This window comes from Pinus tabuliformis, chromosome J, assembly GCF_031772625.1.
Source record: "Pinus tabuliformis cultivar Carrire ecotype Pingquan chromosome J, CPIR1, whole genome shotgun sequence".
Classification (NCBI taxonomy): Eukaryota; Viridiplantae; Streptophyta; class Pinopsida; order Pinales; family Pinaceae; genus Pinus; species Pinus tabuliformis.
In genome coordinates, this window is record NC_142295.1 from 1066065370 (window position 1) to 1066090930 (window position 25561).

The 25561-nt window shown below is 39.0% G+C and overlaps 1 protein-coding gene across 1 annotated transcript; it reads right to left on the reverse strand.

The window, feature by feature from the left end:
* Positions 1 to 25314, reverse strand: LOC149230640 (uncharacterized). Its single transcript, XM_089381375.1, has 6 exons — positions 25119 to 25314; positions 24777 to 24847; positions 21402 to 21491; positions 1249 to 1386; positions 714 to 1164; positions 1 to 494 (listed from the first exon to the last, which is right to left on the reverse strand). Exons 1-6 carry the CDS (start codon positions 25312 to 25314, stop codon positions 1 to 3), a joined length of 1440 nt encoding a protein of 479 aa, XP_089237501.1.
* Between the last annotated feature and the right edge of the window lie 247 nt (positions 25315 to 25561).

Below are 25561 nucleotides of genomic sequence, written 5' to 3' on the forward strand. Positions count from 1 at the left end.
TTATTCTCTCCATCTCCTGCTGAAGATGTTGCGGAGCCGGCTTCCTGCGAGTCTTTGAAGAATCTTCTTGGCACCTGCAACCTCCATCTCTACAAGCTTTTGCAAATGTCGACATGCTCCAGCTGTGGCAATCTTCTTCCTGCAGGTTTTGCTAGTTGAGAGAGCCAATAGTGCAGAAAGGGGGAAATTTTTAGCCAGAGTCTGGTTTTTGGGATCGAGCAATTGCACCAGACAGGCCACGCTCTTGTCATCCTTGATGATTTCCTTCCTATTGGTCTGCACAACAAGCAATGCAGAAAGTGCCTGAGCAGCCGCCTCCTGAGATGTGCTTGGCTTGGCTTCCAACATCTTCACCAGAGGGGGAATACACCCTGCTTCACCCATTGCCTTCTTGGTTTCATTACTGAATGAAAGATTGCAGATAGAGGAAGCAGCCAGTTGCTGGACAATCGAATGCCCATTTTTCATAATAGAAGCCAACTGCTTTAGAAACCCTGAAGAAGAAACCAAGGCCTTAGCAGTGCTAACAGAAGTAGAAAGACTATTTATCGCTCTAATGATGAGCTCCTTTGATTTGGGCGTAGTGGGTTCTTCTAAAAGATGTAACAAGATTTGAATTCCGCCTTCTTTGGCAATCAACTAACACATTTTCTCATCTTGGGAAGCCATTGCATGTAGGCACTCTATTGCATTTTCTTATGCAGGTGGCATACCAGAAGAAACCAGATTGAGCAGAACAGTAATCGCCCCTTCTTCCGCCATCGTTCTCCTTATCTCTTCCATAGCGGCCACATTCCTCAGCGCCCCTGCAGCCATGGCCTGTGCAGCAAGGGTTCCTGATTTGCAAATATGAATCAGAACTGAAACCCCACCATAAGCCGCAATTCCCCAAGCATTTTCTACATTGCTCGTCAGCCCTCCAATGGCTGCTGTAGCCTTTTCTTTACACAACAAGCTCTCGGATTCCAGGAGCCGAACCAATGGACCTAAAGCGCCCTCCACAATGAGGATATGCTTGCACCCATCGGTCAAAGAAAGAACAGACACAGCCATGGCCGCAAGCTCTCGAATAACAGCTATATTCGAATCCAACAAATGCACCAAGTAGCCAATATCGCCTTCCCCGGCCACAAGAACTGCATTTTTATCATCCTCAGCCAAGAGCTGAACCAGAGATTCCAAAGCCTTTCGTTTGAAATCTGCGTTGCCAATCTAGAGTCTAGCAAAGAGATCCTTGATAAAAAATACCACATCTTCTCGCCCAGCACCCCGTCCGGGCATCGAAAGCACTATTGCATTTGAGTATCTCAATACCCCGCTCTTTATCAAAAGATCCAGGTCATGCAAATGCAAGTTCAGTTTAGCGGCCACCACGTCCAAATCGCTCTGCATCAGAAGCTTCCCGCTATATGACATCAAATGGGAAAAAGCTCAATTGATATTTGGAAAAAGCGGCCACACTCCAAAATCAACAATTGAAAGTGTCTCACCTGATCGAACGGAGGAGGGTAAAAGTGTTGACAATTGTTGATGCATAGGAAAGGCCTATCGGCCTAATTATTTGATTCTACTTTAAAAGTATGAGATGTTGCCTTTTTACCTTTTTTTTTGGTCATGTGACGTGCACTTCTGATCATGATTCAATGGTACATCATTTCTACTGAAGGTTTTGTAATTATTTATTTTTAATATTATTTATAAATAAATGGAAAAATTATTTTAAAATAATATTAGTATAATTTAAATGTGATATTTAGTTATGAAGATTTGGGTGAATATTTGTAAATAATGTAAGTAGTAAATAATAGAAAATGAAAAGATATCGGGAGGTGAAGTCCAAGAGTCTCTCGCTTTTGTATATAATCATGAGTAATCTTAATGAATAAACACAATTTGTATTGAGGAGTTCCCTCTTGGCTTGACATGTTATCATAGCCAACCCCACTTTTGGCTTCCTTTCTCCCTTGTAACTCCCTCTTGCCTATGTTCTGCCTATTTTGAAAAACTGACACCTCTGCCATATTTTATGTCCTACATTAATATTGAATGCATATTCCACTCTGATCTCCTCTGCAATCCCGTTGGTTAATACTACATCCACTCCTCACTATTCACATCTCCCACTATGCAGGGCCAACCAAGTGGTGTCTCCAAAAGTCAAGAAAGAACAACAATTACTCAAGAGCAGCTTGTGTTCAATTACGCCTTTCATTTTAGAATCACTCTTGAATGAGATGGCACGTTGTGTGCCTAAGTACGAAAGGACAATGCATTGTTATTACCTTCATTGAATGTCGCAATACTACTAATCTGGTATGTGTAATCCTCATTTTTTTGAAGGTTGTAACTGTGTATTTGACTCCCGAGGTTATACCACTCGACAATCACTATGTTGCGGTATTGTGGTGTAGTATCACACCGCTCCACCGGACCTGAATACCACTCCATATATAACAGCCTATGTCATATTTGACTCCCAGCGTGACTGTGTATTCACCCTCCCCAGTCATATGCTCTAGTCTTCTCCCTTCACATATCATGACATCACTCCCTAAACAAACTTCTGCGTGTTTGTTTCGTGTTGATTCATCCTGTTCTTGCTAATACCACTCTCAGTCCTCTCCCTCAAGCCTCGGCCTCTCAGCCCTCTCCCAACTACGTATTACCTCCCGTTAATACCTCTCCCTCAAACCTCGGCCTCTCGGCCCTCTCCCAATTGCGCACTACCTCTCATTGAATACCATAGGTGGTATGTCACCTCTCCCATACGTTGATTACTATTTCCCCATACGTTGGTTACAAACCATTTAATACCTCCCTCGTTAATACCTCCCAGTTAATACTCCCCCCTAATACTCCCTCCACCACATATAACCTCCCCCTTATAACAACTACCCCAAATATTACCTATGTCCCATAAATATCATATTGCATTTTTTAACATCAGAAGTGCATTCTTGCCACTAGAACTACATTTTTTTCCACCAGAAGTACAATTTTTATATATTGGAAGCAAAGTATTTTTTAAATGCATTCATTGATCTCTATAGTTGGAGTAGTTCTCTCTGGGAAAGAGAACTATCCAGAATGGTTGCGGAAGATAAAGCACACTCTCATTTTCATGAGTTTTGAAAAGGAGTTTGTGTATGAGAAGGAGATAATGAACCTTCAAATCCTACCTCAAACAAGAAATTTTCCATTTGGGAAAACAAGAACAGCAACGCCTATGCATTGATTGCAGCACCTATAAATGAAGAGGTGAGTCGACATATTTCACCATTTTCAAATGCTTTTGAAGCCTTACAGAAGTTGAAGGAACTCTATGATGCACTATGAATTTGAAGTTGTCCAATTGATGATTAAATTGTTCAGTCTTGAATTAAAAAATGATGATCCTCTTGCTTTGGCACCAGAAGTAAGATTTATTATGCATGATATCAAAGTCACTAATGATGAACTAGACATTCCTCTTATAGCTTTTCTCAAGGCACTTTATCCCACTTATTCAAATTATCTTGAATCATTGCAAGCAAATGGAAACCTCAAAGAGATTACCTTCGACTCCCTTGTGAAAAAGTTTGTTGAGAGAGAGAAGGCTTTTGGAAAAAAGACAGCTCCTCAATCTTTTGAATAATTTGTATGTCTTGCACATAGAGAGAAGGATCATGCTCAAGCTTCTTTTAGAGGAAGAGGTGGTCGAAGAGGAAGAGGAAGAAGAAATTTCAGAGGCAGGGGGGGCAGACACTCTCAAGGAGAAAAGTCTGATCTTCATTGCATACATTGCAATAGAGATGGATCACATGATGCATCCACATGCAAGTTGCCTTGGGACAAAATTGAGCAGGAAAGAAATCAAGCCAAAGGTAAAACCAATGACAAAGAGAAAGGTAAAGCACTTGAATCTGCTCACTATGTTGTGTCACATTGTAATATTGGAGTAAATGAAGAATTGTTTAATGCTTCACTTGCTTCTTGGAAAAATGATTGGTTGCTTGATTCAGGAGCAACTTGCCACATGAATTTTAGAAGAGATTATTTTGAAGAATTTACTGATAATGTTGATGGAGCAATATACTTTGCAAACAAATCAAAACTCAAGCCATCAAGGCTTGGCACAATCAGGCTCAAATTGCCTGGTCTTCTAGACTTTTTTTTGCATGATGTTTTATATCTTCCACAGCTGAGGAGAAACTTGTTGTCCTTGGTCCACATCTGCCAGCAAGGACACTCCATTCATATGTTTGATGGTAAGGTTGAGGTTAGAAAAACATCATATCACTCACTTGTCATGACGGGGATAGAATAAGAAAGACTTCTGAAACTGCAAGGTACTTCTTCTCGTGCACAAAATTTCTCATACAGTTCTCATTACGATGAAGGTACATTTCCATCAAGTATTTTATGGCATTTTAGATTTGGACACTTGAACTATGACATCCTTTGCTTGTAGAAGAAAAATGGTGTTACTAGTTTGCCTACAATTCCTAGGAAACTTAAGCAATGTGATGCTTATATTCTAGGAAAGCAAAGAAAACAATCTTTTCATGATTCACATTCCAGAGCACATAGAAAACTTGAACTCATTCATTCAGATTTATGTGGTCCAATTCATGTTCCTTCTATAAATGGAAATAAATATATGATGACATTTATTGATGACCACACCAGAATGTGTTGGGTTTATTTATTGAAGAACAAATCTTATGCTTTTCAAACATTCAATAACATTCATACATGGATTGAAAATGATGCACAATCTCATATTAGCTCTATTTGCACTGATAATGGAAAAGTAAACTTCAAATAAATTTGAAAACTATCTTCACCAACATGGGATCAAACATCAAACAATTGTGCCTTATAATCCCCAATAGAACGGAGTAGCTGAAAGAATGAATAGGACAATCTTAAATATGGTGCATTCCATGATGTTTTTCAAGAATGTAAAATTGATGTTTTGGTCTGATGCAGTTCTACGTATTGTATATGTAAAGAATAGATGTCCATCTAATGCTATTAGAAACAAGACTCCTTATGAAATGTGATATGACCACATTCCTTCGGTAAGGCATCTCAGGTTCTTTGGTTCCACCTATTATGCCTTGATACCAAAGGTACAAAGAAACAAACTTGATGCAAGGAGTCATAAGTGTATCTTCTTGGGGTATTCAAATACCTCCAAACATACCATCTCTATCATGAAGTTAATAAGAAATTTGTTGTATCTAAAGATGTAATCTTTCTTGAATCTTCCAAAGCTAACAGTGTTATTGAGCAGCAACTTAATCGATTGGATAGATTCGAACATGCAAAATCGTTCCAAGAATTTGATAATCAAATTCCACATCTTGAAGGGGAGATTCCTATACTGGATCAATCTATGGAATCTTCTTTTGAAGCACTCTCTCCCCCACGTGAAGTTCCAGTCACTGATGATACTTTGAGTGATGTAATTGACAGAATTGGGAAACTCAATCTTGATTCAATCCCAACTCAGTCAACTTAGCAGCCTGGACCATCTCAAAAAGGTCCCCCAAAATGGCTGACAAAGACACTTGAAAGTGTTCATCCCGATGAGGTTGAAAATTCAGGAACAAGAAATTCAACCAGGCAAGATGGAGGTGATGTAGATGATTCTAATTCACTTGTTGATATGGATGTTTCATATGATTGTGAACTAAATTTTTCTATAGATTTTGAACCAGCTTCCTTCAAAGAAGTCGTTTTTCATGATGAATGGAACAAAGCGATGCAAAAGGAGTATGATGCCTTGATAAAGAATAACACTTGGAAGCTGGTTGAACCTCCATTGGGAATCAAACCAACTGGTTGCAAGTGGGTCTACAAGAACAAGTATAAAGTTGATGTCTCACTTGACAAGCACAAAGCCAAGCTTGTGGCAAAAGGTTTTGCACAAAAGGAAGGGGTTGATTACGAAGAGACTTCTTCCCCCACAATAAAATGGGCTACCATCCGTACACTCTTTGCCTTGGTAGCTTAGAGTGATTGGAAAGTCCATAAAATGGATGTAAAAACTGCTTTATTGAATGGAGATCTGAAAGAAAATGTTTTTATGTCCCATCCAAAAGGATTTGTTGTGAAGGGACATGAACATAAAGTATGCAAACTTGTGAAATCCATGTATGGCCTCAAGCAAGCATTACGAGCCTGGTATGAAAAGTTAACTTAGCATCTTCTGAAACTCAACTTCAAACATTATGATCTTGATGATGCAACTTTTTTTGTCAAGAAAGTTGGCAAAAAAACTGTATATCTTGTGGTATATGTAGATGATCTTTTTATGACAAGGAATAATGAGAGCTACATTGCATCCATAGTCGACCATATAAAAGCATACAAAAGTAAACATCACAATGGCGCGAGGCTGCCCAAAACCCATGAAAACAATGGGGTTGGGCCGATCCTTCGACCCCATAACTCTTTAACTATATTGCCCTTAGGGCCAAACATAATACCAGATAGTAAAGACAAGCTCCAATAAATTAATAATTTGTAAACAAAGTCCACCTTTGGGGCTCTTTGACCTAAAAAACTCTTAGTAGAAGAATAGTAGAAAGCTTTAAGTACCCGGTGGTGAGAGGGTTCCACCATTTCCACACACAGAGGACCAAATGAGGGTTTTCCTCAGCCCATCACCTAAATCTTCAGTACCTGTGAAACCCTCCATCCAAACTGGATGGGTAACCAAATTAAAACTCGTATAATAGACTGCAATAAATTAAAGAGCGACAAAAGGGGAATATTCAATCAAAATCACCCGATGGCAGCAGCTGGTAGAAACCCTCTCCACGGAATGCTGAAACTGGATTCCAAATAAGTTGACAGAAAAACCGTAAATGAGTAGGAGTCATGCCATTTTGTCAGAGAACGAGCAGACCCCAGCCACAAACAAGACAATTGGAAGAACCTATGCAGAGCAAGGATCCCTTGGAAGAGTAGACAATATTCCTTCCCCGAAGGTGCACAATGACCGAAGAATGCCAATACACCCAAGGCATAGAACCCCAAGTTTCACTTGCGTCATCTGATGCAAGCTACAATCGTAGGCCATCAATGAGGAATCAATCCCAATGACAATGATGGAGCTGTACAGCAGTGAAAGCTCCAGACCACCACCTAGGCTGATAAACAACTGGAGCAATTAATACACATGCAGAGGGCCAAATGGTAAGAAACAAAATAGGCCAATGGCCGGATTCCATTAAGACAGATATTAAAGTGTAAGTCTAGGCTTAGTCCTGGTTAATTAATGCAAATCACAGCATAAATCTCGAGAGTGGTAAGTGGGCCTGTTGGCTCGTGTAATGAAACCTATCCAAGGATAGTGAAAATGATTAGACATATGCTTACATGCCTGTATTATCGTTTGACCTGAATAATCAGGGAATAATAATAAAGAAATGTCAACTGTCTAAAGTATAATCTTGTCGTAGCCATATATTCTCCATGGTAAATATTTTCAGTTTATTATATGGTGAAACATGTGAATTTTTATTTTATTTATATTTGTTTTAACATTTGTGTAACATCTAAAGTTAACTTACCACTTATGTACGTAAAAAAAAAAATTAATTACTTTATAAAAATGCCCATCCGGGACTTTGGTAATTGGTTCATTATGTGCAATCACATTAATTTGATTGTTTTAATTCATAAGTCCATAGACTTGACATGCACTGGATCTAATGAATCACACAGATTGTATTAAAGTTGAAAGGATTGGGTTTAAGTGCGAATGATCTGCGATGTGATTTCCCCATCCTTACTCCTGGGTTGACCTGTTGTCCTTTGTACCTGGAGCCACGTGGCAGGGAGACATGGAGGAAGGTTGTGTGCACTGGCTAGATGGGTCATGCTACTTGCGCCATCTGTTTGGTGCTGATGTCGTTGATCAGGCTCATGTGATCTGACGGTGGAGAACACTTAGGGTTTCAACCCCTAACTAACTACTTATCCTCGGCCTCTATGTAGTTCATTGTTGCGGCTGCTCCTATGGTTTCTTGCTGCTTCGTGAGGGTTTGTCATTCTGCGAGGGTTTTTTGTTCTACAAGGGTTCGACGTCTTGATCAAGGTTCTTTATTGTCTGTGCATCATCTGAAAATGATGAAGGCAGTAGTCATTGCCAACACAGGTGTTGAACTGTAAAAAGGGTCTTTTTCACCTCTAATTACCTTACATTAACTTTGTCAATCCAGGAACGATTTTTTATCTCAAAGAGTGTACTCAGTTTGAGGTTGTCATTTGTCAGAGTAATGCTAGTAGTATAGTGCTCAAGAAAATACAAAAGTAAATGAATGCTTGAAAGGAAATCTACTTACAGCAAAATACTTTGAAGCTTAAATCATACACTTGGAAAACTAAGCAATTTATCAATCAAGGGTCCAGTAACAGTAACTCATCCCTTTGGAAACTGATGTAACTAAAAGTAATCAAGGAACAGATCATCAATCTGGGGACTAGACAATAAATTACAATGCCCACTACAGTTTCAGATCGTCCTGCACACCAAAGCAATAGTAACGCAAATAACAGGAAATGGAACAGCAACTAGAAAATATAACAACAACTAAGTCTAATGAACAGCAACACCTTTAATCTACAGAAACAAGTACAATAATCTTATCCCACAGAATTCAAATGTCAATCTTTACTCAAAGGGTAAATTGGATAGTAAATAGAAATGGAACGGCAACCAATTACCAATGAAACATAGAACAATTCTTAGAGCTAATTGTGAATATACAGTACCAAAGAAATAATACACACAACATGCAGAGATGTTAAGAAAAATAGTAATTTGAGTCTGATACCGCAAGTATTGATCCCGATTAGAAAGGATAACAATCGCAATTCAAAATGGAACAGCAATGTCAATTGAACAGCAATCGTATGAAGTATAAACCATAGACGAATACAATAATACCGACTTAGGAAGGTTACAGCTCGGTTACTTTGCAATTGAACAACAATAGCATTCTTTAAAGAACAGTGATGTTATATTAATGATTGTAAAGGAACAACAATGCGTTGTAAGATCAGAATGCACAATACAACTTTCCTGTTGCAGAGAATGATATATAAAAATATAACAGAGATGTGAAATAAGATAACGAAACAGACCAGATTACCAATTAGAGCTGATAATACAAACCACACACGAACTAAAGATAATGATACAGGAGCATGTGTTCCACCAGGTCAGGCCCTTAGCCTCCTGGGATACATCGCTTGAAGTTATTCCAGAATTATAGATAGAACAGCAACGAGATTTATATTAAAGCATCAAGACAGAGTTACAGTGGATCACTTCTCAACAAGAGTCGATGATCAAAGTTTCGAATATAGAGAAAAGTTACATGAAAATTAACAGTTTCCCAAGCTAGCAATGCTGCCCCTACTTATAATAGCTGAAGCGGAGATATCTAGGATGCAAAAATAGTTAAGCAGCGATCCCTCAGGATCAAAGGATCTTGAGGGATTCGCCAAGTATTAATCCTCAGTTATCCAGTCGTTTTCTTATGTCGAGTTGATATCTCCTTTTCCTTTCCTCAGCTGAGATGTTTTAATTTAGATCATCTTGTTTGCATATGGTTCCCCACCAAAGGGACAGTGGTTAGCTTGGCCCTGTCTTTTTCTTTGGAGTGGAAATCTTTAGTTTTTCCCTTTTCCTGCATAAGAAATGGCAATTATTAGCGTTTTTAGGTTACATATAAATCTTCATAGATTTGTCATGATTTCCCATTATCTACCTAGTTCATGATGTAAAGATGTTACGAGTTCTAAAGAAAAGATGACAAAATAGTCAATGAAAACATACCTTCTTCAATACTCCAGACACACCCCTGTTCACCCTTTTTCATGCCCTCATGAAAACATTATAGTTGACATGTAAGGCAGTGAGAGAGTAGGTTGGAGATGGGATCTCATGTGGTGGCCTACAGCCATGATGCCTAACTAGATGTTCAAAAAGATGGCCTGTCTGACCCTCCGACATTTCATACAGGGCTTGGTATCCAGGTGTAGGGTGCCAAATAATCGGACTTCGAAACCTATATCCTAACCAAGATGAGCCTGCCCTCAAGATAATTTCGCCATAGAGGTTCAAATGATTAGCGGCTAAATTAAAGTTCTCATAATTAAATGGTTCCCTGAGTTGGATGTTCGGATTAGAGGTCTGCTATTGAAATTTAGCAGCTACAATGGCAAGGTCCTTAATGGTAAAGAAGTATTATATCCCTTGCCGATAGGTTGCTATATGAATGGGTTTTAACACGTCAATCACACCCGGAGTCCTCATAAGGCTCCTGTGTTTGTTCCATAACTGTAATGGATCTCTAGGATCAGCTCTTACCCATATGTCTAATTAATTTTCTTGTCTTCGGAAGGCATTATAGGCTTTAATCCATTTGATTTGATTAACCCCAAACGAAATAAATGCTTGTAGTTGGATATCCCCAACGAAAGGGCCAGGGTTCTGCTCTGTGTCTTGATCTAGCACAAGGTTATGCAGATAGAATTCACACAGTAGTCTTTGAACCTTCACCCCATAATGCTTACAACAATTTATAAAATCATCAATGGTATTAATTTGGATGGGGGATCCTGCTTTGACGGCCTTAATTTTCAATTGCAAATATTGTTCCATTAAAAACAAGGCATAATTCTTGGTAGGGGCTCTACATGCTAGGACATCAGTGTACAAAGAGCATAAGGTATCCATCTGTCTGATGAATACATCTAATCTATGAGTTACCTCTGCGACTTTTCTTGTTATTTTCTCCATCCTTCAAAGGCTTGGCTCTCGGATAAATTGACATTCCTTAGCTGTTGTTGTAATTCTTCATACTTTTCTCGAGAAACCGTTTGTTCCATGAGTTTTTCAACTGCTTGCTGTGCTTGCATCAAACCCTCTCATAGGGTTACTGTCCTCGGATCGTTGTCCCACATAGTAGTGGCCAGTGGAAGATTTACTTGAATCTTCCTATTGCGTCGCCTTGTATTTATAGTCTGTATCCTTTCAGAGGATTGTGCCTCTGTCTGAACTTCCTTGTCACAGGCCGATATATCGTATGTTTGCACTTCAACATGAGCAACAGTGGAATGTTGTTCCTTTTATTTTTGAATGGCAATCTGCACTTCAACAAGAGTTTGAACAGCAAACTATTCTTCAACGGCAGTTTGAACAGCAGACCGTGCTTCGACAGTGGTTTGAACAGCAGACTATTCTTCGACAGGATTTTGAACAGCAAGCTGAATAGGGGTCTTTCAAACCTTTTTCTTGGGGGGTCTCATCGGAGTAGCTGCACGTCTTTCCTCTGAAGTTTTATTTGCTCTTTTTCTCATTCTTAAAACCCTAATTTGTTGTCGAAGTCGAGCTATCACATTTAGCAACCTTTGCTGTTCTTTTCGTAATCGTTTAATTTCTTCTGTTTCCTTAGAAGGAACAGCTGCTTGTTTATTTGGGTCTAGACTATTATCCTATCCAATTCCCTGGTTTTCCTCTTGGGGTGCTCCCTCGATGTTTGGTTTAGGCTGCTCAGGAGTAGAAACCCTAGCTGGTTCTGTTACTTCCCAGGTAACTTCCTTGTCCACCCCTTCTTATTCATGCAATTCTTCTGGTGTAGTCTGGCTAGTAGCAGATTGTTCCCCTCCCATATCTTCATCATTTTCTTCTCCTGTCATATTTGTAGAATGATTCTCTTCATTTTCTTCCTCATCGCGCAATTCCTTGAGTGCATTTTTATCCTGAGCAGAATGCTCTTTGGGTTCTTCCTCGATCTGGAGGCCTGGCGGGCTGAGAGGCTAGCCATATTCACCCATAATGGCCAGAATTTTGGCCAATTTGCCCTCTTGCAATGGATTTTGCAATGGACTCTCTTCACATTGTTCTGCCTCCATCTCCACCTGCTCAGGTTGCTCGGTCTCTTCCTCTATCTCTCCTTCCTCATTTCCTTCCACTTCTTTCTCATTCTCTTCTCCTTCCAATTGCGGGGGTTGCTCATCCATTGAGTCGTCTATCTCCACAGGTTGGCTGGTACTCCCTTGGGGATTTTCCAATCTCCCTCTAATCCATGCCAATGTAACTGATTTTCTCCATTTTGATGGTCTTTCTGGTGTACTGATAGTATGTTTGCGTTTTGGGGCTGGTGGAGTTGGTGCCCTATCTATTATAGCAATTAGTTCTTTCCAGATGCTCTGTTGCTGAGCCAAACTGTGGCTAACTATCAGTCGTATCAGTCCATGGTGACTCACTACCGATTCCACGTGTTGTGACTTTTTCATGCTTCGGGCAACATCATGCAGTAATGAATTTAAAAATGCAGGTAGGTTCACAGAGCATTTCTCTTTTAATACAGCTAAGAGTTTAAGGTGTCATGGTCTTACCACGTCTTTCCTGCCTTCACAGGTGATGTAGCTCTGGATGATCCTTGCCAATTCTGCCCACGGCTCTCCTAATGTTGCTGGTAGGACTCCCTTTCCTCTGACTGTCAGGTTCTGGCCTTCATCCTGGAAGATCTCCATGATCTTTTGCAATCTCTCCTTCTTCAGGGTCCATACAGGTCCAGTGGCTAGTAGTCTTGAGACCTCTGTAATTACGTCATCGGTGACTACTATATGTTTTCCCCTTACTATGGAGTGATTTTCTTGTAAATTCTACAAGAATTCTATTGCCACGGTCTCGTTGGATTCCTGAATGTGATTAAGATAGACTAACCATCCTGCCCTTGCCAAGATTTCCCGTGCAATGTCAGAAACTGTCAATACCTGTGGTTCTCTTTGAATTGACCTTCCTCCCATGCTTTAGCTCACTGTAAAAACACAGAAATGGCAATGGAACAGCAAGTTGTTCAAACTGTTAGAAATACAAAAGAAAATAGTAAAATCGCAAGGCTCGTTCAAATCTTCGTAGTTGTTGTAGACGGAAATGTCTTAGGAACAACATGTAGATTGAAAAACGAGATACCGTTAAGCCTTGCTATTCCCGAGTAAGAATTTGACGAGTGAGAGCCTGACATGTATGTCAGCAAATTATGAAGTCATCCCCCCCCCCGCAATGTGATAGGCTATCCTCGGCTATCAAATGAAGGAGCGGTGGGCCGTTCTGTTCTGGTACAAGGTCATAAAGGAACAGCGTATTCAACGATGCCATGTTTACAAAAGTAGCAGGTTACTGAAATCGAGGTGTATAATCGGATCACTTAATAAATAAGAAAATGCAGTTACATGATGCGAGGCTGGGAGGATAGGACAGCTGACGTGCACAACGAGTGTAATGGGGTCATTGTCTACTTTTCTCGTCATGATTGGTTATAATGGATTTTTATGCATTTAATGGTTCAGTGAAGGGATATGCATAATCCTATTTGACATATTACAAAGGTATAAGACCAAGAATGGTATTAATGATTACTATTGGCATATAAAAAATGTGATTTCAATACCATTAACAGAGCTCTGCTACCGACAGGTGTCCATAACCTTGGTAGAGTTGCTTGTTTCACCCATGGAACCAAGATCCTTTGTGTATGCATAAGAAGTTATATGCAATGTCAAAATGGAGGTCATTATGCTGGCTTGGTAACCAATTAAATCATAATTCCATTCACCAGGAAGGAGTGAAAGGTGGACAGGTCGGCTCGTGATGAGACCTCCTGTTCCAAGGACTCTTTATTTTTTCTGATGTGCCTCTTGGACCATATCCCTGGTGTGGTGGCCATAGTGGGAATGCCACTTCACTTTCTTCCTTATGATCATGGTAGGTTGGCTCTTGATGAGACCCCCTATCCTGCATTTGACAATTCAAAACTTTCATCTTTTTTTCTTCTCTTTTTTTTTTATAACATGCTTTCCCATTTATACACAAAGGGTGGTTCGGCCCTCCTTAAGAGTAGGAAGAAGTTTTAACATCTCAATAGAAAAATATAAACCCTTTGTTCTTATTCCTTAATAATTATCAAAGAAGATTATGGGAATTTAAAAAGAACTAGCATGATAAAGATGACCAATCATGTTAGTTTTAGTAGGGTAGTGATAGCAAAAGTAATGAATAATTGTGTCCTTCCTTTGTTCCTCATTATCAATTCACAAAAATTTCTTGTAAAAATAGCAAGTTTATACAATTCTCTGATTTCAACATGCTCTAGCTTTGTATCCATTGCATGAGTGTATAGCTGTGCTCCAAAAGACTTGAAACAAGAGGAACAATCGGTATCTTTAGGCATAAGTAGAAGGAATACAAGAATGTTGTCATTTGGAAAAGGCAGGGCAAAGGTATACAAGTGTTGTTCCTTTGAAAAAGGAACAGCAAAAACCGAACATGTCGTTCCTTTAGAAAAGGAACAACAGAAAACCAAAAGTGTTGTTCTTTTGAAAAAGGAACAACAGAAACGCAAGTGCTAAAAAGTGTTGTTCCTTTGGAAAAGGAACAACAAAAATCAAAAAGTGTCATTCCTTTGGAAAAGGAACAGCAAAAATAAAAAAGTGTCGTTCCTTTGGAAAAGGAACAACAAAAATCAAAAAGTGTCATTCCTTTGGAAAAGGAACAGCAAAAATCAAAAAGTGTCATTCCTTTGGAAAATGAACAGCAAAAATCAAAAAGTGTTGTTCCTTTAGAAAAGGAACAGTAGAACACTCAAATGTTGTTCCTTTCGAAAAGGAACAGCAAAATGAAATGAAAAAGGGATGGTTGAAACAAAAAGTGTTGTTCTTTTGAAAAAGGAATAGCAAATGAAAATGCTGTTTCTTTCAAAAAAGGAATAGCAAAGATGGCAAAAGTGCATACAAATGTTGTCCCTTCAGAAAAGGAATAGCAGAAAAAAATGCAAATACAGAAATATATATAGAACAAAGAAATTATGTACAAAGTATAAAAAAGGTGAATCAGTTAATGAATCATAGGTGAGGAAGATTGCTCTTCCTCTTGTAGAATTTGCATATCGGAGTCCTCGCGTAGTTGCTGACAGAAGGATTCCCGAGTAAGTGGTTTGTGGTATAATCGGACTCGGTGGCCATTTACTTTAAAGGTATGTCTAGATCCGTCAATAGTGACTAAAGTTAAGGTTCCATTATCATGTACCTTCTGGATTTCGTATGGCCCCAGCCAGCGAGTCTGAAGTTTCCTGGGAAAATCCTGAAACCTGGAATCATATAAGAGCACCCAGTCTCCTTCGCGAAAGACTTTGTTTTTAATGAGAGCATCATGCCATTTAGCTCGCTTCTGTTGGATTAATGTAGTATATTGAAGGGCAGAGAGCCTAATTTCATCTAACTCATTGATCTGCTGTAATCTATTAATCTGTGCCTCGTTTAGATCTAGGTCGACTTCTTGTGTTGTTCGCAGTGTTTGAATTTTGAATTCTATGGGGAAAATGGGTTGCCTCCCAAACACCAATTGGTGTGGTGAATAGCCAGTAGTGCTTCTCCACATTGTTCTGTAGGCCCACAAGGCTTCGGTAGTCTTGCAGCCCAATCGCGTCTATGTGACGCAATGGTTTTTGTCATGATTGCTTCTATTATTTTGTCTCTGCTTTCTACTTGACCATTTGCTGGTGGGTGATATGGAGTAGTAATTTTATGCTGGATATGATATTTTTAAGTGTTGCAGCAATCTTATTACCAGCAAACTGTGGTCCACTATCTGTAATTATGTCTCTTGGAAGCCCATATCACACAAATATATGAAACATGAATTGTATGACAGAATCCTCTGTAGCTCTCGGTAATGCTTTTGCTTCAACCCATTTGGTGACATATTATGTTGCCACCAGAATATATGTTTTCTAATTCGAGGATGGGTTGATTAGACCAACAAAATCAAGTTCCCATCACTCGAATGGTTCAATAACCAGTTGTGGTTTCAGGGGCATTTCATCGGCTTGACCAGGGCGTCCTGCTCTTTGACAGCTGTTACAAGCTTGAACGAACTTCTTTGCATCTTTGAAGATCGTAGGCCAATAATACCCTGTTTGCAGCACCTTATGTCTAGTTCTCTTGTTGGCAAAGTGTCCGCCACATGGTCCGTCATGACAAGCTTTCAAAATATCAAAAATTTCATCTTACCGAACACATCTCTTGATGTGCATATTTTCTCCTGTATGGAACAGGTAGCCCCCAATCCAGGAAAATCGAACACTTCTTTGGACAATCTGTTTTCGTTCATTGGGGGTTAAATGTTTTGGTAATTTACCTACTGCTAAGTAATTCACAACATCAGCATACCAGGGCGTTTTAACAGTGACAAAAAACAAATGCTCATCTGGAAATTGATCCTCAACTACTACTGCATCCACTGGTTTTGGCATTCGCGAGAGAAAGTTAGCTACACGATTTTATTTTCCGAGTCTGTTCTTGATTGTAATATCAAATTCTTGCAATAAAATCAGCCATCTAGTTATTCTACCATTTGTGATTGGTTTATTTGCTAAATATTTTATGGCAGAGGATCTGTATAAAATAACAGGATATCCAGTAATGTAATGCCTGAACTTATTGATAGCATGTATTACAGCTAGAAATTCTTTTTCAGTAATAGTATAATTCAATTTAGCAGGGGATAAATTCTTGCTAATATAATAGATTTCATATGGTTTTTTATCTTCTTCCTGCCCAAGTACTGCTCCAATAGCTGTATCTGAGGCATCTGATGAAATATGGAATGGCAGGTTCCAATTTGGTCCTTGAAGGACTGAAGCTGTGGATACCAGCTTCTTTAGATCCTGAAAGGCACGGTCACATTTTTCTGTCCAAATAAAATCAACATTCCCTGTTAGTGCATATAGAGGTGTAGCAATATGTGAATAATGTTCTATAAACCTTCTATAATAACCAAAAAATCCAAGAAAACTGCGTACCTCTGTTTGAGTGGTAGGGGTGGGAATTAGCAAAATTATTTGAATTTTGGCTGGGTCTACTTGTATGCCAGCTACTGAGATATAATGGCCTAGAATAAGTCCTTCAGTCATCATCATATATCATTTTTCATGGCTTAAGCAAAGCCTGGTGGCAATGTAGCGTTGTAGGACTTTTTCCAGTGTGTCCAATGCTGGGTCAAAATCATCTCCGTATGGTGTAAATTCATCCATGTAGACTTCGAGCCCCTCATTTATTAGGTCTGAAAAAATGCTGAGGATAGCTCTTTGAAATGTGGAAGGAGCATTGCATAAGCCAAAAGGTAAAACTCTATAGGCAAATGTTCCCCAAGGACAAGTAAAAGTAGTTTTATCTTGATCTTCAGGGGCAATTTGAATCTGATTGTATCCACTAAAGCCATCCAGGAAAGAAAAGAATTTCTTTCCTGCTAAAGTGTCTAATACTTGGTCAATAAATGGAAGGGGAAAGTGGTCTTTTTGTGTTGCTTTATTTAATTCTCTATAGTCTACACAAATCCTCCACTTTCCATTCTTCTTTGGTACCACAACAAGTGGAGAGACCCATTTACTATCAGAGATAGGGTAGATGAAGTTAACATCTAAAAGTTTTTGGAGTTCAGCTTTTACAACGTCTTTTAGATGAGGATTAAGTCTCCTTTGTGGTTGGCGAACAGGTCTCGCATCCTTTTCTATGTAAATGTGGTGTGTACATAACTGGGGATCAATTCCTTTCATATCAGGGTAGTCCCATGCAAATGCCTCTTTATGTTTCCTCAATAACTGGATGAGTTTCTTTTCTTGTTCTAAAGTCAGGTTGGAATTAATGTTTAAAGTCTTTCCTGGCTCAATTTCCACAATTTTGCTATTGGAGACAGAGGTAGTAGGTATTGGTTGGTCATGCGTATCTTTAAGAAGATCCTCTTCTAATTCATTATCAAATGCCGCTTCTATCATGTGACATTGTATGTGGGATCTAGGTTCGGCTAGGCTAATGAAATTATTAATGGCATCGTCTTCTATTTGGTCTTTGAAATCGAGGGCCTCTTGTATGGTTAATGGAGATCTAATATTTCCGGTGAGATATGATACAGGGTGCTTGTTAGTTTTTATTATCGTGACACTTGGCTATGCTGGGGGGTATAAGGCGAGATTCTTAATATTTGTCCCCCTAGAAATGGTCATATTACCTTGTCGACAGCCAATATAAGCATCAGCAGTTGCAAGCCAAGGTCTGCCTAAGATCAATGGATGTCCATCAAGTCAATTTTTGGGGTTTATTATCATAAAATTGGCCAGATACTCCCAGGAATCAACAGATACCATGACATCCTATAATGTGCCCTCTGGCCTAACTACAGATCGATCAGCCAGTTCTAATAAAGTGGAGGTCAGTTCTACTGATGTAATGCCTAGTTTTTGGCAAGTAGCGGTTGTTAAGATGTTAATTGCAGCTCCTAGATCAACTAAGGCATTTGAGAAGGTTTGACCATAGATTTGTACTGTTACTATTGGATTTCCTGGGTCTTCATATTTAACGGGTGTTTCTTTTCCTGATAATAAGTCAGATAAAGTGCCAACTACTTGGACTTTTGGGTTATTTTTTATTGTCCTCCTTGGTTTCTTTATACATAGTTCTTTGATAGTCTTTGCATATATCGGGATGTCTTGAATGGCTTGGAGGAGCGGGATTTTTATGTACAGGTTTCGTAATTCTCCCATAATGTCAAAATCAGGATATTGTATAGGTCGAGGTATGATTAAACATTCTGGGAATGGAGGAGAGGATGTGGTTGTTAGATCATGAATTTGTTGTCTGGTCACATCCTCTTTGTGTGATGGTTGTTCTACAGGCAACTGATTTTCAACTTGAGCTGTTTTATCTCCCTCTGTTTCAATGATACGCCCAAATCTTAATTGAAGGTCATTACACTCCCTTAGATCGGTTCCTATCTCTGGTGTTTCAATTATTTGAATGGACTAGACTGGTCTATTATTTGGATTGGGATTGGGTTGGGCTGGGAGTTGCAGCCTTAAGTTAGACTGGGGGTTTTGTTGTAAGGCTGGCAGTGTAGGTTGAGGGATTGGGATGGTTCCTACTAGCTGATTCATTGGTATTTGCCAGTTTGTCTGCCAGGTTTGACTCTGTGAAGTAGGAGGAGTCCATTGTGGTGGAAAAACATTATTTTGCCAATATGGTGGGGTATAGGGAAAAATTGGCCAATTGGATTGGCTTGCTTGACTCGGTCATGGAGATGATGAAGGGAATGATTGTTGTGACCAATTCGAGAAGGGAGGTTGATTTTGCCACATTGAGTTATATTGTTGAGCATGGTATTGTTGAGGCTGGAAAGAAAAAGTTGGGTCTGAAAACATACCTGTTTGTCGCGGCTACCACTAATGGCGCTGATTAAGTAGATACACTGGTTCTAGCTCTTCTTCTGCTTCCTTGTATACTGCTTTCAATCCAAGAAGTGAAGGGCAGCTCTCTGTAGAGTGGTCTTTTGTACAAATGGCGCAAACTTGAACTGCATCTAATGGACATTCCTTATGGCTATGTTTCTTTCTGCATCTGGGACAGAAGATTGTTGAGTTCTGTTCTACTTCTATTTGCTTTTGTTTAGCCTGCATAATATCAAGTTGTGTTGTCAGCATCCCCAATATGTCAGTTTTAAAATTTTCTAATAAATTTCCAATTTCTGCACGAGTTACTCCTTCTGTCGAAATCCTATTATCTCTTACAAATCGATCATGCCCTGTTGGTTTTAGTCTTGTGCTGCCTCTCGAACTCCTGATACATAAATCAATAATGTCAGCAAAATTTTCTTGATAAATATCTCATTTCCCCATAATGTTTAATGTTTCAATCCATTGTTTCTTCATTCCCCTAATTAATGTTGTTCTTAATACATTATTAGGTAAGGGTAATGATGCACAAGGAGATCTTTGAAGATTATACTGGAATCGTTCAACATACTCTTCTAATGTTTCATTTGGTTTAGCTATCATCTAAAACATTTCATCTTTTAACTCTCGAGACCTGCAATAATCCTGATATTTTTTTGGAAAAGACTCTTTCATTTGATCCCAATTATTTATAACACCACCACCTAATCCCATAAACCATCTTAAAGCAACTCCTTTTAATGTAGAAGGAAATAATTTCAGTTTCTGGGGATCGGTGGTATAGTCATATCCTCTACACAACATGTCGAATTCAAACAGGAATGCATCTGGATCTTCTGATGTAAGACCATGGAATGTAGGGATATGCTAGAGGGGAATTGCTTTCATAGGTGCATTGGCTGCAGTATCCACGATGGGGTATTGCAGTGTAGAGGTTTGGGTGTTAGGCTGATTCTGGGCCATTTGGTCAAATATGTGCCAATAGCCTTCTGGGATATCTAGGAGGGTATTCCTAGGTTGTCGAGGGGGAATGGCTCTAATGGGGATGGCCTTGACAGTACTTCCTTTGTCTGGGATGATGACAGTGCCTAATGTCTGAGGGGATTCAGGTTCTCGAATTTCGTTATGAATGATTTTTGTAGCACTTCCCTTATCTGGGTTGCTTAATGGTTGAATTACCCTAAGAGGAGATTTTGGTTCTTCCGCTTCTCCTGTTTCTCCCCTTCCTTCACAGAGATTGCTAAGGTTCCCTTCTTGCAATGGTTTTGGGCTAGAATTTTCAATTTCTTGAAAATTTTGCTCTTCAGTTTGACTATGCACCTCAGCAAAGGCTACAGATGGTGATCCTGTGGCTTGAAGGGAACTAGTGGGTTGTCTAGAAGTAACTTTTCTAGGTCCTACTGAAGGCTGAGATTCTGCTTTCTTAAGGATTTCATCTATAAAGGTCGATCGGCCAAGGGTCACCGGCCCCTTAGCTTTATCAAGCTTAGGTAGAGGTTTAGATTCTTTTCTGGCTTTTTCTGCTTAGTCATGCACACAAATCAACTGCTAGGTTCTACCCAAACAAAATAGTAACAAATCTTTAGGAAAGCGGATAGGGGAGCAGGGCTATTACATACTCCTTACGCAGGTTCTTACCTTCCGTTTTTAAAACCTAGTTCTTTCCTAACAAGTTCTTACACTACTTCGAAAAAGAAACAAATGGCTACACTCTTCCCCGGCAACAGTGCCAAAATGTTGAACCGTAAAAAGGGTCTTTTTCACCTCTAATTACCTCACATTAACTTTGTCAATCCAAGAACGATTTGTTATCTCAAAGAGTGTACTCAATTTGAGGCTGTCATTTGTCAGAGTAATGCTAGTAGTATAGTGCTCAAGAAAATACAAAAGTAAACGGATGCTTGAAAGGAAATCTACTTACAGCAAAATACTTTGAAGCTTAAATCATACGCTACGAAAACTAAGCAATTTATCAGTCAAGGGTCCAGTAAAAATAACTCATCCCTTTGGAAACTGATGTAACTAAAAGTAATCAAGGAACAGATCATCAATCTGGGGACTAGACAGCAAATGCCAATGCCCACTACAGTTTCAGATCGTCCTACACACCAAAGCAATAGTAACACAAATAACAGGAAATGGAACAGCAACTGGAAAATATAACAGTAACCAAGTCTGATGAACAGCAACACCTTTAATCTACAAAAACAAGTATAGTAATCTTATCCTACAGAAATCAAATGTCAATCTTTACTCAAAGGGTAAATTGGACAGTAAATAGAAATGGAATGGCAACCAATTACCAATGAAACATAGAATAGCGCTTAGAGCCGATTGTGAATATAAAGTACCGAAGAAATAATACGCACAGCACGCAGAGATGTTAATAAAAACAATAATCTGAGTTTGATACCGCAAGTATTGATCCCGATTAGAAAGGATAACAATCGCAATTCAAAATGGAACGGCAATGTCAATTGAACAGCAATTGTATGAAGTATAAACCATAGACAAATACAATAATACCGACTTAGGAAGGTTATAGCTCGGTTACTTTGCAATTGAACAGCAATAGCATTCTTTAAAGAACAGTGATGTTATATTAATGATTGTAAAGGAACAACAATGCATTGTAAGATCAGAATGCACAATATGACTTTCCTGTTGCAAAGAACGATATATAAAAATATAACTGATCTGTGATATAAGATAACGAAACACACCAGATTACCAATTAGAGCTGATAATACAAACCACACAGGAACTAAAGATAATGATATAGGAGCAAGTGTTCCACTAGGGTCGGGCCCTTAGCCTCCAGGGATACACTGCTTGAAGTTATTCCAGAATTACAAATAGAACAGCAACCAGATTTATATTAAAGCATCAAGACGGAGTTACAGTGGATCACTTCTCAACGAGAGTCGATGATCAAAGTTTCAAATACAGAGCAAAGTTACATGAAAATTAACAGTCTCTCGGGCTAGTAGTGCTGCCCCTACTTATAACAGCTGAAGCGGAGATATCTAGGATGCAAAAATAGTTAAGCAGCGATCCCTCAGGATCAAAGGATCCTGATGGATTCGCCAAGCTGTTAATCCTCAGTTATCCGGTTGTTTTCTTGCGTCGATTCGATATCTCCTTTTCCTTTCCTTGGCTGAGATGTTTTAATTTAGATCGTCTTGTTTGCATATGGTTCCCCACCAAAGGGACAACGATTAGCTTGGCCCTGTCTTTTTCTTTGGAGTGGCAATCTTTAGTTTTTCCCTTTTCCTACATAAGAAATGGAAATTATTAGCGTTTTCAGGTTACATATAAATCTCCATAGATTTTTCATGATTTCCCATTATCTACCTAGTTCATGATGCAAAGATGTTACGAGTTCTAAAGAAAAGATGACAAAATAGTCAATGAAAACATACCTTCTTCAATACTCCACAACAGGGCCAGGTAAACCCATTAGGTCATTGTTATGTGGTATTTTTGGATTGTATGGCAGTATTTACTGTAACATTGGACTATGGTTTTGGTGCCATGTTAACACTTTGTCTCCGCTGCAAAGGAAAGCCCCATGTCACTTCCATCACTCCAAGTGACAATCGATTCCAGGACTTAGCTGTGGAAGGTAACTTCTGAATGCTTCTGAACTTGAATGGTTTAAATCCTTTCATTTTCTTAACATTTCTCATGTTTTTTGCTCACTGTGGACAGGGAAGCTGCCTCCTACAAGAATCAACCACTTCCAGGTAACAAAATCTTCCCCTATTTCTATTTACCAGGTTTGTTTGACTTTTCCCATAAGGTTTTCTAATTTAATATTTCGGTTGCCCTGACAAGTAACTACACCGTGCTTAATGGTATTAGAGTCAGTAAAGGTCATCCCTCATCAAAACTTAAATTTCTCACAATGCATTGTTGGCTTTTCCAAGTTGGAATCTTACCTCTGGCATGAATTAAGTTATGGAACATTTCTCACATGGTCAAAGATAGAGACTCCACGTTGAACTAGTTCAAGTTTTATTGTTCTGTTGATTATGTAATTATTTAAACATGCATGAATAGTTAAGGGAACTTTGTGTAGGCTCTTTTGGTAGTTTTTAGGGATAATACTCCCGTTCTGTAGTTGACAGAGGTTTAAGCTCTTTTCCGCGGAGGATTATTTTGTCAAACGACCACTTAAGTGAACCAACTTATGTTCTATTATTTAAAATGCTTAAATTATGCATTAACATTTACAAGACTTTATCCTATCTATTCATATGTTTGGAAATGGCAATGAATTAAGTTATTTTCCATTGTAGTTGCAATCCGGGCCGAGAGGACCCTTCTCTTCTTCATGCAAGTATTAACTAGGATGATTGGAATTCGGTTTAGCTTTCATTCAAGATAATGCTAGGTTAAACAAATACTTTGTCAAAATTTTGTGATTGTGTAGTCAAGATATGATGATGCACCTGCATTCAAATAGTTCTATGAATCTTGTTGTCTTTATATTTTAAATCTGCGATTAATAGTTACATAATGTATGTATCTAAATCTACGTTCCAACAACTGTATATTTACTGTCTTTCTATTGTAGTCATTTGTACATAGTATGTAAAACTACTCAGGTTATTCTACGGATTCTTGGATACAGTACTTTGTAAATAATTTATTTCTATATCTTACCAGTTTAACTTTTCTCATAATTGACAGTGTACCGTAATCACTAAATGAGCATTCTCTTTCCTTTTTGTTGTGTTATATAGTAATTCTATGGTTATTAGAATACATTGTCTACCATATGATTAAAGAAAAGTTATTTCTATTTCCTATAATTACACTTTTCCTTACGACTTCTAAATATAGTTTGTCATTCCAAAATTTATTCTATGACAGTTCAAACCAATAATTCCATAAATTCTCTCCTCCCAACCATGAACCTGGCAACTACGTCCAGGTTCTCCCCCGAGCACTTTCTCTGCTGGAATAATTTCCAGTTACAGTCAGTGCCTTGGGCCTCCAGACTCCGCTGTCTAGCCTCAAGTCCTGCACTTCATTGACTATTCCTCAGCAACTTCCCACTGGTGTCCTTTTTCCAGCTCTAGGATAGTTTTTCTGCTCCCTCTTTTTCCCCTATATTTCCCTTTTCCAGGGCCGGGGCATAACTGTTTCTTGTAACTGTAGTACACAGTTTCTTTTAATTAATCATGTTTCCATTTCTAATCACTCACAATTAGGTAACAATTTAATATATGGCTTTCCAGCCTTGATAATACATAACAGAAAGTAAATGCAGTAAAACATAAACCAAATTAATAACCACAGTAAATCCTTTCAAGGAGCCAGGGGTGTTACATCCCCCCCCCCCCATGTGCGGAACATCGTCCCTGGTGTTCCTTTTATTTTAAGCAAATAACGATGGGTAAGCTTCTCAATTAAATTGTTCCTCTTCCCAGGTTGCCTCATCCGGGCCATAGCACTTTAACCTGGGTGATGACTTGCCTCCACAAGGTGGTTTCTCTCCGATCGAGAATACGAAGAGGTTATGCTAGAAATTCTCCTTCCAGTTCGACCTGCACATACAATAATCATAGTCATATTCCTTCAAAACAATTGGCAAAATATATAAAACCTTTTAACTTGTTACCTGAATATTTTCCTAGTTTATTATGTGTTGTGGGTTGTACACATATTTCTTTAACAACGAAACATGGAAAATGTTGTGGACCCAAATGTGGCTTGGCAACACAAGTTTATAGGCTACAGGTCCAATTCGTTCCAAGACCTGAAAGGGTCCACAGTATCGGGGTGCTAATTTAGCACAACCCCTCCACTGTAAGGAACTTTTTTGGGGCTTAACTCTTAGATAAACATGATCTCCCAGCTGAAATTCTCTGTACGTCCTTTTCTTATCTGCATACATTTTCTGCCTATCTTGGGCAGCCTTTAGATTCTGTCGAACTTTCTTAATGGCTTCCTCCATTTCTACTAGCATGTCTGGACCCAATGCTAACTTATTCACAGGATTATTCCAGTCCATAGGTACCTTGCACTTTATTCCATACAATACTTCAAAATGGCTCATGCTTAATGATTCAAGATGTCCATTGTTGTATGCAAATTCCATGAGGTGGAGGTAATCCTCCCACTTATGTGGCTGTTGCATTACAAACATACGTAGCATGTCCTCCAGTACTTGATTCACCCATTCAGTTTGTCCGTCAGTTTGGGGATGGTAAGCCGTGCTAAATTGGATCTGGGTACCCAATCTTGAGAAGAGGGCTTTC

Bases quoted from the DNA above. Each gene is read 5' to 3' on its own strand.
- LOC149230640 (XM_089381375.1), bottom strand. From the start codon at position 25,314: ATGGACTGGAATAATCCTGTGAATAAGTTAGCATTGGGTCCAGACATG. The intron at 24,848-25,118 runs GTTCCTTACAGT...TTGTATGTGCAG, and splicing joins AAGAGTTAAGCCCCAAAAAA to GTCGAACTGGAAGGAGAATT. The intron at 495-713 runs GTATGCCACCTG...TTTCTTCTTCAG, and splicing joins GCTCAATCTGGTTTCTTCTG to GGTTTCTAAAGCAGTTGGCT.